We start from the raw sequence: 12,509 nt of genomic DNA on the forward strand, positions 1-12,509 counted from the left end.
CATCTTTAGAGGTAATAAAAAAAGGGGGGGGGGCGTGGGGGGGGGCAGAAGCCTCTTGCACAGGACATTAAAGGCTGCTATTTTCCAGAGAAATCCTCCGACCGCATTCCTTGCGTCCCAGGCTGGTGACCTTATTTCAAGTGTCAGGTTCAGCCTCCCCGCCTCCGGAGGACTTTCCCAGCGCGCTCAGGCCTCGGAGGAGCTACGTCTGCCCGGCGCACGCCCCCTCCCGAGGCGGCTAGGAGCCCCGGCGGCCCCCCGGCCTCCCCCGGCCTCCCCGGCCCGTCGGGGCTCCTCGCCGTGCCGAGGAGCGCCGTGAAGTTTCTCCGCTCCGCGCGCCGGCCCAGGTTGGGAGACGCGGACGGCTGCCCCGGGGCGCCGGCGGCCGGGCGCGGGCCGGGCCTCGCTCCCGGGCCCAGAGGGGGAGCGCCGCCCGCGCCCCCGCCCGCGCCCCCGCCCCGCGCGCCGGCCGCCGGGCCCCCCGCCCCCCGCGCCGCGCCCCCCCGGCCCCGCTCCCCGCGGCGCGGCCCGCGCGCCCGTTACCTGCCGAGCGCCGGGGGGCCTGCTGCTTCCTCCTCGGCATGCTGCTCGGGCCTCAGCCGCCGCCGGAGTTCGCGGGGCGCGGGGACGCGGGGCCCCGGGCGCGGGCGCAACTCCGCGGCGCGCCCAACTCTGGCCTCGTCCCCGCGGGCTCCGGGCTACGGGCGCGCCGCGGTCCGCGGGGCGCCGCTCGCATGGACGGCCGCGCCCGGGGCCGCTCAGGAGGCGGCGGCCGCGGCCGCGCGGGCCGCGTCCCGGCCGCCGGGCTGCGGGCGGAGCGCGCGGGGCCTGGGCGCCGAGCCCGGAGTCATCCCCGGCGCGGGCCGCGGGCGCAGCGGCGGGAGCTCGGAGGGCCGGCCCGCGGCCCGCGCTCCATGCTGCCGCCTCCCCGCCGCCGCGGTGCTGCTGGCGGGCGCTCCTCCGGGCGCCTCTGCGGGCGCTGCCCTGCGCCTTCCTCCGCGAGCCGAGAGTCTCGGAGCGCAACTTTCTCTCCCCCTCGCTCCAGGCGGTGCGGGGGTCGCGGCGAGTGCTTTTAGTGCGCGGGTCGCAGCTTGCTCATTGTGCGCCGGCGAGGCCGATCTGGGCAGTCCTTTTCCTCCCCGCACTTAGTCTAAGAGGAAGAAAGCAAACAAGACAGAGGAGTGAAGCCCCCGTACATACATGCGCCGGGGGGAGATGTCAGGCGCTGCTCCACCTTCCAAACAGTCACAGATCAAACAGTGGCACCCGCCGCCGGAGCGCCACTTGGTGCCCCGCGCTCCCCGCGGGGCTGTGCCGCCAGGATCGCCGCTTCTTCGGAGGCGAAATCTAATGCAAACACATTTTGATCATGGATTTTTGGCCGGTCTTGATCTTCCAACAGAAAAATTTTGAAAAATACACAAAAAGCACCCCCCCCCTCCAGGAAAAAAAAAAAGCCAACAACAACAACCCAGAGAGTGTGCGCGAAGGGGTGAAGAGCAGACGTCCACTGGGTGAGCGAGACGAGCGTGGACGGTCCCCCCAAACTCCTGGGAGAGAGGAGATGCACTCTCGCTCGCTCCTCTTTTCAGTGAAATATAACACACATTCGGATCGCAGAGCTTTCAGACAGTCTCAACTGATAGACAGACACATCGAGCTGCTTTTCCGGCTTCAGTTTTTACTCCTCCTCCTCTCGCCAACGTCACCCTGACAATTACAAATAGGTCTCTCACAAACCATACCTGTCAATCTTTTTAATTGCTTTGTTTTCTACTCCCCCCCCCCCCAGCTAAACAATATGACACAAAAAAGAAATCTTAATACGGCATAACATAAAAGATTGCACGTTGAAGAAAGACATTGAGGGGTTTGTTACTGTAATCCACCGGCTGACCGTGGGTGAAGCCCATGTGTTATAAGCCAAGTTGAGTAGACACTAGTTCCTGCAGATTTTTAAACCTGCGCGTCTCCCCCTCCGCCCCCGCTTGTACACTCACACACACGCACCCACGTGGACACAAACTACCCTTGGAAGAGGAATGTCCGGCATTTGAGATAAAAATACCTGTGTCACTTTTGCAATCCTAGTTTGGGGGTTAGATGTGACTGGGGAGGGGCACTCTGCGGCTTTTATATTTTGGTAATTAATGGGTAAGTGGACGATAAGAAAACATGTTTCACTACAATGTATTCCTTTAATAAAAAATTAATGATGGACTTTGCTCATCACACAAAAAAATGTGGAAAATATTTAATCTGGCCCCTCTGTGAGAAGTGAATTGATTATTTGGTCAATGCAAACAGGGAGATAATTGACACGATGGAACGGCAGATCTTTCTAACTGGGTTATAAAAAAAAAGGTCCTCATACATCATGGTAACGTCTCCATCCAGTTGCATTAAGGCCCTCGGCAATCCGCACCCCCCCACCCCCGCCCCATAAGTTTAAGATGTGCTCTGGGAATTTGACCCTCTGGTTCCCAGTATCTGTGTTTCTTTCCCAGTGGGAAACCTGTAACAGTCTTGTAGAGGCCACTTAAAACAATCATGGAAAAACATGAAGTCTTGGCCAAAATAAATAAAATGGCTTAGTTTGTGCAACTTACATGGGACAGACTAAGGGCAAGGCGGCACGGGCGAGCCGTTGCGGGGACAAGGGCCAACAGCCTGGGCTCAGGATGCCCTGGGCGCCCCCCGCCCGGCGCTGGGTGCTCCTTTCGCCCGCACCGGCGCCCAGGGCTCCCCGCCCGGCCCCGGGCCCGGGCCGTGCCCCGCCGCCCCGGCCGCGCTCGGGGTTGATTCGTACCACCTTGCAAGGAAGTGAACGCTCCGCACGGGAAGGGGAGGCGCCTGCGCCGGCCGCTGGGCGCCGCGCAGCTCCGAGGACGCCCCGGGCTGCCGCCGGCTGTGGGCCGCGGCAGTCGCGGGACGCGCGGGTGCCCTCGCCGCCCCCCTCGCCCTTTTAGAGGAGTCAAATCCGGCTTTTAGACCGTGGGGAGGGTGGGGATATCCGGTGCCTCCCGGGCGCCGGGAGGAAGGGGGAGGGCGGAGAGGATCCTTGGCCAGTCTGCGCCAAGCAGATTCAAACCAAAACAAAAAGATTAAAGGAGCAGCGGCCAGGGCGTCAGCGATCCCCTGGCCCGGACCCCGGGGGTGGCGCGCCCGGGAACCGTGGGGGCTGCGCGGACTAACCGCGCAGCGCGCGGCGGGGCAGGAGGGGGGAGCGGGCGCCAAACGTAGTGGGGAAGAGGCGGGGGGAGCCGAGGGGAGGGCGCGGGCCGGAGGAGGGGCGGACCCGCCCGCTCCGCCCGCCGCGCGGAGGCTCGCCTCGCGGAGCGGCCCGGACTGGGCGCGACCCCGGCCAGCGGCGGCGCAGAAAGAAGGCAGAGGCGCGGGCCATGCAGAGGCTGGCGCTCGCCGGGACCCGAGCCATCGTGGACATGTCGTACGCCCGCCACTTCCTGGACTTCCAGGGCTCGGGCATCCCTAGCGCGATGCAGAAGCTGGTGGTGACCCGGCTGAGCCCCAACTTCCGCGAGGCCGCCACCCTGCTCCGGGACTGCCCGGTGCCACTCCCCGGGGACGGAGACCTCCTCGTCCGGAACCGGTGAGCCCGGCGCGCGCCCCCCGCCCCGGCCCCGGCCCGTGCTGCGCCGCGCCGCTCCGGGGCTGTCCCGCGCCCGCCTGCGTCCCCACTCCCGGCGCGCGCTCGGGCGCACAGCCCGACTTTGCGAGATCCCGGGAAGTTGAACCCGCCGCCATCTGGCGAAGGCGAACGTAATGAGACTGTTGCGGGTGTGAATATCCGATGGCACCGAACGTCCTCATAACGGAGGTTATTTTAATTTGGGATTCCCCTCCCCTCCCCCAGCCCTCCCTCCTCCTCCCCCTCCCGCTCCCGAAATAAAACCGACGGGACCCAGAAGGGGAGGCTCCCCGCCCAGCCCACCCGCGCGCACCCACGGCTCCAGCGATCGCCTAATCTTTAGGGTGGAGTTGGGAACAGCCTGGACACAAACCGCGACGTTTAGGTAACGTGCTTTGGAGGAAGGAGGCCGGGGCCCCGGCTGGCTGTTCCTGTCCGCTCCAGGTTGGCAGCTGCCTGGCTGTGGCGGAGGCTGTCGTTAGGTGTGTTGGTGTGCACCTCGCCGGTGCCGCCTGCGTGTTGTCAGCTCTGTGTGACTGTCGTCTGTGCCCTGCAGTGTACCGCGGGGCGCGCGTCCCAGGCGGCGGGGCCGGGGCGGGGGCATGGCCGCAGGTTTTGCAGACTGAATGAGGCTCGGGTCGTCGCCCGACCTTGGGACTGTCTTTTCCACCTCCACACTGCCCATCTTAATTTGTTTCCATCTCACTAATCTTTAGTAACTGCTGAAGCAACAAGAGGGAAGGAACCTCACTCTTCAGAGCCGTGCCCGCGGCTCTGCTGGTGGGTCCTCTCGCTGCCTGACTTGCAAGCGGGGCGTCCACTTCCTCCATCCCCCTTGGCGAGAGCGGGGCTCGCCCGCCGGGTCAGTCTGGTCTGTGGGGCGAGTGTTGCATATTTCAGGTTGCGTAATACTTTCGGAGGGAGAAGTAACGTGGTTGTAACCAGGTTGTCAGTGGTGTGCTCGAAAGCACTCGGTCCTCGGCGAGGACTGAAGGACCGTGTATCTTATCTAATCAGCTTGGGGCAATGCTGAATGGTCCATTTTAGAGATTCGTATCAGTCTTCCAAACCTAGCTCGGAGACTTCGGAATTCTGACCAGGAAGTCAAACTTCTGGGAACCTGTTGGAGAGGTAGAAACCAAGCGAGCCAAAGGTGGGACTGAGCGGAGGCTGGGAAAGGGGCGGGGGCAGGGGGCGCCTGAACCGATGGGCTGAAGTGCACCGCTGGGACCCGGGCTTCGGAGGGTTTCTTCATCAGTACCAGGAACCGCTAAGGCAGCTGAGATCCAGACGCGCGTCCTGACAAGTTGAAAAGAAGGGTGGGTGAGTGTTCACGCAGGACATACAAAACACAGGAGTGATTTCCTGGAAGTGAGATGAGACTCAGATTGAAAAAATACACCGAAGAAATCCAACAGGCAAAGTTTCACGCAGGCTTTTTCTCCACCACCACCCCCCCACCCCCGCCACCCGCAACTGTGGACTGTGAGCACCAGTGGTACACACCAGGCTGCTTGGGGAAAGAACACCTTTTACAAACAGGGTGTGAAGTGGGGAGGGGGCGACTGAGCCGGGCGGGCAGCGGAAGGTGTGAAGTTTCCGCACTCCCAGCAGCCGCGCAGTGGGACCCCCGCCCGCGCTGCCGTGGAGGAGTTCCTGCCCGCAGGACCAGCCTGCCCGCCTGCGGGGCAGCAGCTCCGCAGGGTGTGCGCCCCTTCCCCGCGCTGGGTCACCAGGGCCGGTCCCCGAACTAGGTGGTCGGTCGGAGTTCTGGAGCACCGGCTGCCATGTTGGATGCTCTCAACTTGGGTTGCTGTAAGATCCACGCCTCCAGCTTCCATCCACAGATGCCAAGAATCCCTTTAATATAAATAGGATATTTATAGTCACCGCTTGACCTCTAACTTCTACCTTGAAATCCGTCACAGAAGAAGGGGGCGCGTTTTCTGCTTGTGGGGATGGGGCGGACCTCTGCCTGTCCCTCTCCTTACTCTGCTGGAAAATATGCCCCTACCCCCCAAACTGTGGGAAGATCCTTTATTCTAGCAAATGTTGTCAGTAAGGGTGGCATTTTACCGATTTTTTTTTTAAGAATAGAGGCTCAATACTTCACTACAGGTTAGTTCATTTTAATCCCAGACCAAATCGCCCCGAACAGTGTCAACTGCATGAAAATTATATGCAAGAGCTTCTCATTTTTTATCGTAATAATAATAATAATCTGCTCCGGAGTGAATGGATTCAGCCCAAATTCACTTGTTTGGAAAGGTGTCTGGGGGGTTTTAATTGTGCTCCCTCTGACTTTCTCTTTCAGTGGAACCTTTTGCACGTGTCTTTCCATTTTAACAGAAAATACAAATTCTTTATTCACAGTGAGGGAGGTGCTTTTTAAGACATCGATTTAGCATAATCAAGTTTATCATTTAGGAAAGGTGTGAGAAGGGGGCCTAGAATCCTTCTAGAAAGTGCCCACGCCTTTCCTTTATCCACTTCTGGCCTTCGGCTTTCTAACATCCGAGGAAACGCCGCTTCCCTCCTCATAAAAGAGAAGAAAATAAAAGGAGAAAGACTCCGACTCCCTCTGGTTCAGTTCGCGCACTATTTTTAGATTTTTCTTTTTTTGCAAGATACTGCCACATTATTTCGTTTCCAAATATTTCTAACGATTTTCTGTTCAAATGTTACATAATGGAGCAGAGTTTGTAGGACCGGCACAGAGAAGGTGGGGGATGGGGAGGGCATTTTTGATAAACCGTTTGTTGCTCAAGGGAGGGTAACTATTCCTTCTCATTCTCCAGGCCGAGATTTTTTTTTTCTTTCATTCTTCCTTTTCTTTATCCCTTTTTTCTTTCCTTCTTTTTTTTTTTTTAAAAGGAAGGTCTGGTTTGGCGGACTTTGTCTTCCAGTATTGACGGTTTTGCTCTGGACTTGAGTCTTCGGGTTTGATTTTTGTTAACAGAAAACCCATTGCCTCCCCTCGGACCGCTGCCCTGTTTCACAATAAACATGACGAAAGGGCTCATCGCTTTTTAGTGTAAATAAACCGAGTGACTCCGGAAGGGTATATATTTGGGCAGAGCCCCAAACATCCCTCTCTTTTTCCCTGGGCTCCTCGATTTTTGTCTTTTGCGTAGGTCTGCCTGTCGGATCGCTAGACCCCTGCACTCATTAAAAGCACGTACTTTAAATTAAAGGGGTACAGACGAGTCTCCAAATGCACGTATCCTCCCTAGCGCGTCTTCTCTTTTTCTCGCTCACTCGCCCTTTCTGTCCACTGCTCCCCAAACCCGGATCCCTGCCCACGGCGCCTGCCGCTCTTGAACTTGTTTCCGATGGAGCCCAAGGCGCCGGCTCCCACTCCTCTACCCAAAGCCCAGGTGAGGACCAAGGCGCACCCGGGCAGTGGCGAGTCCACACCAGCCGCAAAACGGGGCTTCAGGGAGAGGTGGGGCTCGCGACCAGAGGCTGGGCGGCCCTGGAGAGGGCGAGGTGTCCGGAGACGAGCAGGAACTCCGGATTCCTTCACCGAGGACGCAGGCGACTTAGAAGGCAGGGTAGGGTGGAGAGACGTAAAATGAGGGTGCCTGCGAGGCCAAGGTCACAGTCTGGCCGCCGGCGGCTACTGTCGCGAGGCCGATGAGCTCAGGAGCGCCGCGTGCCCCGGGCTTCCCTGGCACTCGATCGCCCCAGGGCCCGAGCTCGGCGGCCGGTGCGGTCTGGGCGCGCCCGCTGGGATCCCGGCTCGGCCCAGGGAGGCTGAGGTCATGGTCGCGGGCCTCGGCGGCGACCCGCGCGACTCCAGTCCGCTCCGGGAGTCGGACTCACGGATCGCATCTGTCCGTGGTTGCGGTGGAGAGGCCGCGGGACGACGGCACCGGCCGGGCAGTCGGTGGAGGCCGGGCACTTGCGAGGGGAGATAGTTCCAGAAGCGCGGGTTTCTGGCGCCCTGCAGGTTGGCCCGGGCGCATCGAGGGCGCCGCAGGGAGCGGGGACGTGGACCAGGCGCGGGGCGGGCCCCGTGGTCTCCGGCCCCCGCTCCAGCGCTGGCCGGGCTCCACCGCAATGTCTGACTTGGGTTTTTAAGCAAAGCCCCTTGGTGAGCTCAGGCTGCCGCTGGTGGGCTGCAGCCGCCGAGCTCCCAACAGAGCCCACCCTGCCCCCCAACACGCGCGCGCGCGCGCGCGCACACACACACACGGGCCCTCGCTGCCCCCTCTGCGCGGGTGCCCTCGCCCCGCCGCCGCTTGTCTCTCAGGCGTGCGCCCTGCTCGGTCCTCAGCCTCCCGCCTGGAAGTGGCAACCACAGCCCCGGAAGGGGGTGCGCGGGGGTGGGGGGCGGTGATGGGACTGCCTTTTCCTCCAGCAGCCCCTTCCCGCTCGCCAGCTCCCTCCCCCCAGTTCGCTCCGGTTTGGAGATGATGGTGACCCGAGGGGCCGAGTTCAAGGCGGGGGCTCCAGCAAGGGAAGGGCCTCTGTGGTTGGAAAGGCAGAAACGCCAGCGCGGGGCGGGTGGGGGGGGGCGGCGGTAGGGAGGGGGCAAGACGGGAGGGGCGAAGGCCACGGGAAGGGCGAGTCTAATCCTGCGCGAGGAGAACAGAGCGGGCTACCCGCCGCGGCCCCCACCTGTAAGCACAGCCCACCTCCCCACCCCCGCCGGCGGTCCTGCAGCCGGCCTTCCAGCCCCAGCGATCCGGCGTCCAGAGGCACCCCGACTGGGCTCGACCGCCGCCTTCCCCAAGGTCCGGAAGCACGCGCTCAGGACACTAGGCCAGGCCTGGAGAACTCGGCAAAGTGAAAGGCAAGATGCCTGGCCCTCCCCTACCCAAAAGATGGAACGTGGGCATCTTGGCATTAAATGCCAATGAGAACCCACCACAAACCATTATTCCCGCTTCTCATTACTATGTGTCCTGTTCGGGTATGGAATCCTGTAACGTGATTGTGAGGCCTTGTGTCTGGTAACTTCTGAAAGCTGCTGGACTGGACGAGCCCGAAGGATAGTTTCCTGCTTTCTTATTTCTGTTGATAAAAAATGTAGAGAGTGTCCAATCGTGTATGTGGGGCACCGTCATAAGGGCGCATTTACGAGGGCTAAGTATTGTCTCTATATAAAGTGGAAGTGGGTCCTTGTGCGGGGCAGTTTGGGGTTTATTAAGTTAAATTAAAAGTAAATTGTTTTAACATGAGCCCTACTTACCAGCGGAAGCCACCAGATCCCAGCACCTTTTCCTTTCATTACAGGTGGAAATGGCATCTTTAGGGTCCTCCCACTGTGTGTCTCAGCCACCTCCCGACATCCTTGGGAGAATGGCTTTTTTCCTTATGTATCAGGATATTTTTGTTATGAGGTATACTGAGATGAAAAAAAGCTGGTAAAAATACCAGCCTGGCAATTAAATTGACTCTGGATACCAAAGTGAAAATAATCATCTGGTATTAATCAAGTATGTCTCTGCTTCTTGTTGAGGAAAAATATAGTGTCGATTTGCTTTCCTTTTCATCTGGGAAGGACTGTAAAATGTTGGATGTTCCATAAAAATCTCTCTACCCTTATGAGACAATTTTTGTTCAATTAATCAAAATGCATATTTTCACACTGGACACAGTTACATCAGAAGGAAAATTTGCTGCAGCCTCTCTCACACTGTTTGAAACAAGCCCTGCAGTAACATGTAGCAGCCAGTGACCTTGTACATTACATCAATCTTTAATAATATCATTGTCGTTACTATTATTATCTGAAGTGTTAAATTGTTGCCAGAATCAATACAAGTCTACCTCTTTGAATATATTTTATCCCCCTGTTGTTTTTAACATCTTTGCTAAGAGACCAATTAATTTCCAACTCATAGCTCCAGTGAAGTTTGTGTATGAGGGCTTCCTGAATTTTTTTTTTCCTCTCTTTTGAAAGAAAGAGAGAGGGAGTAAGTGGTGTATGAAATAAATAACCTGTTTAGAGAGATGTGAAATTATTCCTAACCTAATGAAAGAATACAATAAACCAAAACTCTAATACGGAATCACTGTGGAGCTCACATTTGTTTGATTTCTTTTCTTTTTTTTTTTTTTTTGAAGTGCATATCAAGAGTTTTGGGTGGTTTTTTTTTCCAATTCTATCAGAATAGATAACAGCTTCACTGCCCTCCACAGTCACCAGATTTAGAGAAATAGAAAAAGCCTTGACAAAGAAAGCACCTGAATTCGTGTGTGTCTGTTTTCCTCTAGGTTTGCTGGTGTCAATGCTTCTGACATCAACTATTCGGCTGGCCGCTATGACCCTTCAGTCAAGACCCCCTTCGACGCAGGCTTCGAAGGTGTGGGGGAGGTGGTGGCCTTGGGCCTCTCTGCCAGCGCTGCGTTCACTGTCGGCCAGGCTGTGGCCTACGTGGCGCCTGGGTCCTTCGCTGAGTACACAGTGGTGCCCGCCAGGGTCGCCATCCCAGTGCCGGCCCTGAAACCCGAGTATCTCACGCTCCTGGTGAGTGGGACCACAGCCTACATCAGCCTGAAAGAGCTCGGGGGGCTTTCGGAAGGGAAGAAGGTCCTGGTGACCGCCGCAGCCGGGGGCACCGGCCAGTTCGCCGTCCAGCTCGCAAAGAAGGCCAAGTGCCACGTCATTGGAACGTGCTCTTCTGCCGAGAAGTCTGCTTTTCTGAAGTCTGTTGGCTGCGACCGGCCCATCAACTATAACGCCGAGCACGTGGGTGCCGTCTTGAGGCAGGAGTACCCCCAAGGTGTGGACGTGGTGTACGAGTCCGTCGGGGGAGCCATGTTTGACTTGGCTGTGGACGCCTTGGCTACCCGAGGGCGCTTGATAGTGATCGGGTTCGTCTCTGGCTACCAGACTCCTACCGGCCTGTCACCCGTGAAAGCAGCAACACTTCCAGCCAAACTGCTGAAGAAATCTGCCAGCGTCCAGGGCTTCTTCTTGAACCATTACCTTCCTGAGTTTCGAGGTGCCATGGACCACTTGCTCAAGATGTATGCGGGTGGCGAGCTGGTTTGTGAGGTGGACACCGGAATTCTGTCTGCAGAGGGCAGGTTTATCGGCCTGGAATCGGTCTTCCGGGCCATCGATTATATGTACATGAGAAAAAACACTGGAAAAATTGTCATCGAATTACCTCCCTCTGTCAACAGTAAGCTATAAAAGCAGAACAATGGCATAAGAGAAAGAAAATGGTCATTTTATGCCCCAGAATTACTCAAATCTATTTGTTTTTAGTTGGTAATGGAGATAATATTTTTTAAAAAACAAAAGTAAAGTTTAATGACTAGGTCTCTCTCTTTTCTTTGCTTCCTTTTTTTTTTTTTTTTTTTTTTGCTTTCCCTTGCCAAAAAAAAGTGCTAGTAAAACTTCCCTCCATCGCACAGAGGTAAAACCTTTACCTTCAGTTCTTTACTCATGGAGAGTCTCATTCCAGATTTTATTGTTCCAGGGAAGTAATTAATCCCTGATGCAAGATCTGATCAAATCAGCATGTCTTCAACTTGATGAGATTTTAAAATCGGGCTTGAAAACAGTTCATGAGTTCTTTGCTATGGGAGATTTTGGTATAATGCTAGCAAGTTGTAAATAAATGAGAGAGAGAGCAAAAGTCAGTCACTTCTCAGAGTCCATATTCTCAGGAAATGGCCCTTCTCCTTCCATAAATTACCAGCCAATTCTCTAAATAGAAATTTGGAGGGATTCTCCCAAAACTCTGACTCTGTTAGGTCATTAGAAAAAAAAAAATTAAATGAGCACAGACCTCTTTTAAAGAAGTATCTCTTTATTTAATGATTTTATACACAATCATGCTGGTGAGGCATGTGTGGGATGGAAGATTTCTCTCTTCCCTTAAGAAGCAAAGTAGTGTTGAAAACTCATATGGACAAAAGAGCAGTTTTGGTAAAGGGAAACTAGAGATTCGGGAGACTTTAAAAATTTAGTACATGCACGTGAAATGAAGAAGGATGTGCTCCATCCACAGTGAGAGTCAACATAACAAAACCCGGGCCCTATGGGGAAAGCTCTGTAGACACCAAACAGAACCCTTCATCTGCCTACTGGGGTGTGTCAAACAGCATCCCACAAAGCAGGGACTGAAGTGACCTCAGATAAGCGTGCATTTGCTTCTCATTGGAGACTTTGGGGAGGCGGGTTTGCTCCCTGACCTGGAAGTCGAGTAGCCACCACTGACGCCGTGTCATGCTCCAGGTCTCCGCGCGGCCTGTTAGGACAAGACACTTCTTGTCACCATCACCTGACGTCACTCCCGTGAAGGTAACCAGCCCCACGCCTTCCCCTCTGAATCAAGCCCACAGCTGACCCACCTTCGCCCCCACCTTCCTCGGCTGGCTTGCTCCGGTTTTCATCGCTGAGGTGGGAACCCCATCCTGCCTTTCTAGCGAAGCCACGCCCACCAGACTGGTTTTCAGAGCCTTGGGTTTCAGCGTCTCTAACAGGCTAAACAAACAGACACCCGATTAGAGATATTCTAGGAAACTTGGTGACCGTATTTAATTTTTCTCTCCTTCTGTCTGAGGAGCAAGGCAGTCCTACCGCTGAGTAGCTGTTCGGATCTGTTTTACAAGATTTACTCATTTTCAGGTACCTAATGTAGCTGCTAGCATGCACGCACAACAATACAATTTATATGGTAAATGGGGCCAAATAATGGCTTCACTGAATGTTATGGCTGCACTGAAGGGAAATGTCACGGTAAATAGTTGCCAAATTATGGATCATGCCGGAGTGTCACAACTGCACTAAAGACAAATAGCACTGGAGGCTACTGCCACTGTGACGCTTTTGAGTTATGAAGAAGGGTAACAGCCCGATGGGAGGCTCTTTGCGTCCTCATTAGAGCAAGGGGTT

General features: G+C 56.2%; 2 protein-coding genes across 2 annotated transcripts in view; one reads left to right on the plus strand and one right to left on the minus strand.

The window, feature by feature from the left end:
- The window catches only part of TSHZ1 (teashirt zinc finger homeobox 1), an 82,093-nt gene extending 80,452 nt beyond the window's left edge, over positions 1–1,641 (minus strand). Inside the window, exon 1 of the mRNA XM_069568809.1 lies at positions 544–1,641. Within this exon, the coding sequence (XP_069424910.1) occupies positions 544–583 (40 nt within the window). The 5' untranslated portion in view covers positions 584–1,641. The remainder of the gene's footprint in view (positions 1–543) is intronic.
- Positions 1,642–2,611: 970 nt separating this feature from the next.
- Positions 2,612–10,928, plus strand: PTGR3 (prostaglandin reductase 3). Its single transcript, XM_069568819.1, has 2 exons — positions 2,612–3,610; positions 9,875–10,928. The coding sequence occupies exons 1-2, from the start codon at positions 3,402–3,404 to the stop codon at positions 10,797–10,799; spliced, it is 1,134 nt and encodes a 377-aa protein (XP_069424920.1). The 5' UTR covers positions 2,612–3,401; the 3' UTR covers positions 10,800–10,928.
- The last annotated feature ends 1,581 nt before the right edge of the window (positions 10,929–12,509 follow it).

The sequence above is a fragment of the Ovis canadensis genome, chromosome 23 (assembly GCF_042477335.2).
Source record: "Ovis canadensis isolate MfBH-ARS-UI-01 breed Bighorn chromosome 23, ARS-UI_OviCan_v2, whole genome shotgun sequence".
NCBI lineage: Eukaryota > Metazoa > Chordata > Mammalia > Artiodactyla > Bovidae > Ovis > Ovis canadensis.

Excerpts from the sequence above, each read along its gene's own strand:
- PTGR3 (XM_069568819.1), top strand. The coding sequence starts at position 3,402 with ATGCAGAGGCTGGCGCTCGCCGGGACCCGAGCCATCGTGGACATGTCG. Across the intron at positions 3,611-9,874 it reads GACCTCCTCGTCCGGAACCG|GTTTGCTGGTGTCAATGCTT; the intron begins GTGAGCCCGGCG and ends GTTTTCCTCTAG.